Source organism: Scylla paramamosain, chromosome 10, assembly GCF_035594125.1.
Source record: "Scylla paramamosain isolate STU-SP2022 chromosome 10, ASM3559412v1, whole genome shotgun sequence".
NCBI lineage: Eukaryota > Metazoa > Arthropoda > Malacostraca > Decapoda > Portunidae > Scylla > Scylla paramamosain.
Window position 1 is genome coordinate 109,331 of NC_087160.1, and position 3,170 is coordinate 112,500.

The 3,170-nt window shown below is 40.1% G+C and overlaps 1 protein-coding gene across 1 annotated transcript in view; it reads right to left on the reverse strand.

The window, feature by feature from the left end:
• Positions 1-1,086: 1,086 nt before the first annotated feature.
• The window catches only part of LOC135104004 (heme peroxidase 2-like), a 9,277-nt gene continuing 7,193 nt past the window's right edge, over positions 1,087-3,170 (reverse strand). The window contains exons 11-13 of the mRNA XM_064010868.1: positions 3,053-3,138; positions 2,786-2,936; positions 1,087-2,470 (exon numbers count right to left, since the gene is read on the reverse strand). Coding sequence (XP_063866938.1) covers positions 2,300-2,470; positions 2,786-2,936; positions 3,053-3,138 — 408 coding nt within the window. The 3' untranslated portion in view covers positions 1,087-2,299. The remainder of the gene's footprint in view (positions 2,471-2,785; positions 2,937-3,052; positions 3,139-3,170) is intronic.

Sequence of the window (3,170 nt, forward strand, 5' to 3'; positions counted from 1 at the left end):
ACCTGGTGGACAGATGGACAGGTGGACAGGTGGACAGATAGATACATAGAAACTCCCTTGCTGTACCCATTAAATGTAAATAAATAGATAAACTTTTATTTACTTTTCCTCTTTCCTGCTCTCATTCTTGCCTTCATTGTTTCCATTATAACCTACTCCATTAATTAATAGCTTTCTCCCCCTCCTGTTACATCTTCAAAGTGTTTCATCATTCCTTTCATTGATATTATTTTTCTCATCTTATTCAGTATCAGAGGCTTCACTGTATTGTATTACTTGTGCAGTCCTGTAACAGTTTTTTTTTTTTTTTTTTTCCTCTGTATGGCAAGTGTACATGTATTCTTTCCTGCCAAATTAGGGGAGGCATTGTTTCCCTGATAGGAAGCACCACACCCTACCCATGACATATTGGGGCAATTTGGACACTAAAATATATATATATATATATATATATATATATATATATATATATATATATATATATATATATATATATATATATATATATATATATATATATATATATATATATATAGCAGGTCAGCAGTTCTACACAAGATGACCCAGACAAAACACCACACACACACACACACACACACACACACACACACACACACACACACACACACACACACACACACACACACACACACACACACACACACACAGGGAGACTGAAGAGGGACATTGCTACATAGAAATATCATGTTTAGCCAATATTTTATTAAAAATAAAATACATATTACAATTTACATTAACATACAATACACACACACACACACACACACACACACACACACACACACACACACACACACACACACACACACACACACACACACACACACACACACACACACACACAGGGAGACTGAAGAGGGACATTACTACATAGAAATATCATGTTTAGCCAATATTTTATAAAAAATAAAATACATATTACAATTTACATTAACATACAATACACACACACACACACACACACACACACACACACACACACACACACACACACACACACACACACACACACACACACACACACACAGGGAGACTGAAGAGGGACATTACTACATAGAAATATCATGTTTAGCCAATATTTTATAAAAAATAAAATACATATTACAATTTACATTAACATACAATACACACACACACACACACACACACACACACACACACACACACACACACACACACACACACACACACTAGGATAAAATATGAGTTAGGTTTACTTAGCAGAAGAAAATAAGCACGCAGAAATATAATTTTCAGTTTCCTACCACACCAAGAGACTTTTCCTTTCTTAACACAGTGAATGGAGGTGCAATGAAGTGAGACCATTGACAGAACACACATGAATAAGTTAGGGCTAAAAGGAGCTGAAAAGACATAGATGAATGATATTGAATAACACATGAACACACACACACACACACACACACACACACACACACACACACACACACACACACACACACACACACATCTCACTAAATTAAATAGAAAAGCTTCATAAACATAATTTGACCTTCAATGACCTTTCATTCTGGATCTGCTGAATTCAAAACAGCAATACATCTGACCTTGAATGACCTTGTGTCCTGGGTCTTGCTGAGGTCAACATATACCAACATTCCTCACTAAATAACCAAATTTCATGCAACTTGACCTTAAATGACCTGTATTCTGGGCCATACTAAGGTCATTTTGCAAGATTTGAATGAATATACCTTTTCTTGTGTCTGTTCTCTACCTAATCATGTGTGTGTGTGTGTGTGTGTGTGTGTGTGTGTGTGTGTGTGTGTGTTTCCATCAATACACACACACACACACACACACACACACACACACACACATATACACAGATGCATAGATACATACATACATACAAACAGCAGTAGCAGCATTATGAAAACAACTTAATTTTCTTTTTTTTTTTTCTGTAAGATGTTATAGTCTTCCACAAACCCAAGGAGGAGGAGCAGGAGGAACATACATACATACATACAAGGGAGAAACAAACACAAAAATTTACAGCATTACTCCAGAGAGACATTGCTAAATACAACCACTCAACCCCAAATTCACTGTCATAATATACCATATATCTGCTGAACAAAAACAAAACTTGCCTCTTACACAGACAGACAGACAGAGAGAGAGAGAGAGAGAGAGAGAGAGAGAGAGAGAGAGAGAGAGAGAGAGAGAGAGAGAGCATCCCCACCCCTAACATACTTCACAAGATAGGGACATTGCAAAATATTCTCTAACCATTTCTTGTGACGTCAGCTCTTTAACTGTTGGCAAATCCGAGCTGGTTGGAGTCCTGAGTGGCCACTTGTGGGAAGGCACGGAAGGCAAATGCACACTGCACCTTGCACACGTGGTCATTCAGAATAGACTCAGGACTGTAGGACTGGGCCAGGTGGAAGCAGTTGTCTATCTTGAGGCTCTGGCAGACAGGCTGTGGAGGAGAGAGAGACAGAGAAACACTCAGCTTTGTATATAAGTGGACTCCAGGTACCATTGTTAGTTGAGGCTGGCAGACTAGCTGTGAGAGAGAGAGAGAGAGAGAGAGAGAGAGAGAGAGGGAGAAATACTTAGATTTGCCTTTAGGGAGTCTCTAGGCACTTGTTAATTGAGGCTCTGGCAGACAGGCTGTGGGGGTTGGGTTTAATAAGCAGATAAACAGACAGATAGGCACTTCCAGGCATTGATAGCATTATAAATAGCAAAACAAACAGACAAACAGACAGACAGACAGATGCACAAGACTCACCCCTTCCTTGGTACAGGTGCACATAACACAAGGAGAGATGCGTTCTGCTCCACTTATGTCGATGTTAGTCTTGCCTACGCCACATGACACACGCTCTTTCCACAGCTCAAGGTTCACCCCGGGGAGGTCGCGACATGACACTCGGGGGTTCCTGGGGGTGAGGAAGGGATAAGGGGATAGCATTTTGTCTGTGTCTGTATGTGTGTGTGTGTGTGTGTGTGTGTGTGTGTGTGTGTGTGTGTGTGTGTGTGCAGGAGCAGTACTTACAGGAAGGGGTCTGGAAGGTCAAAGACAGACCACTGTTCACTTTCCACATAGTCACAGTTGTCACACAGAAGCTTGGACAGTGTCACCTGTAGAGAAGAGACACACTTGAGCTCATTTG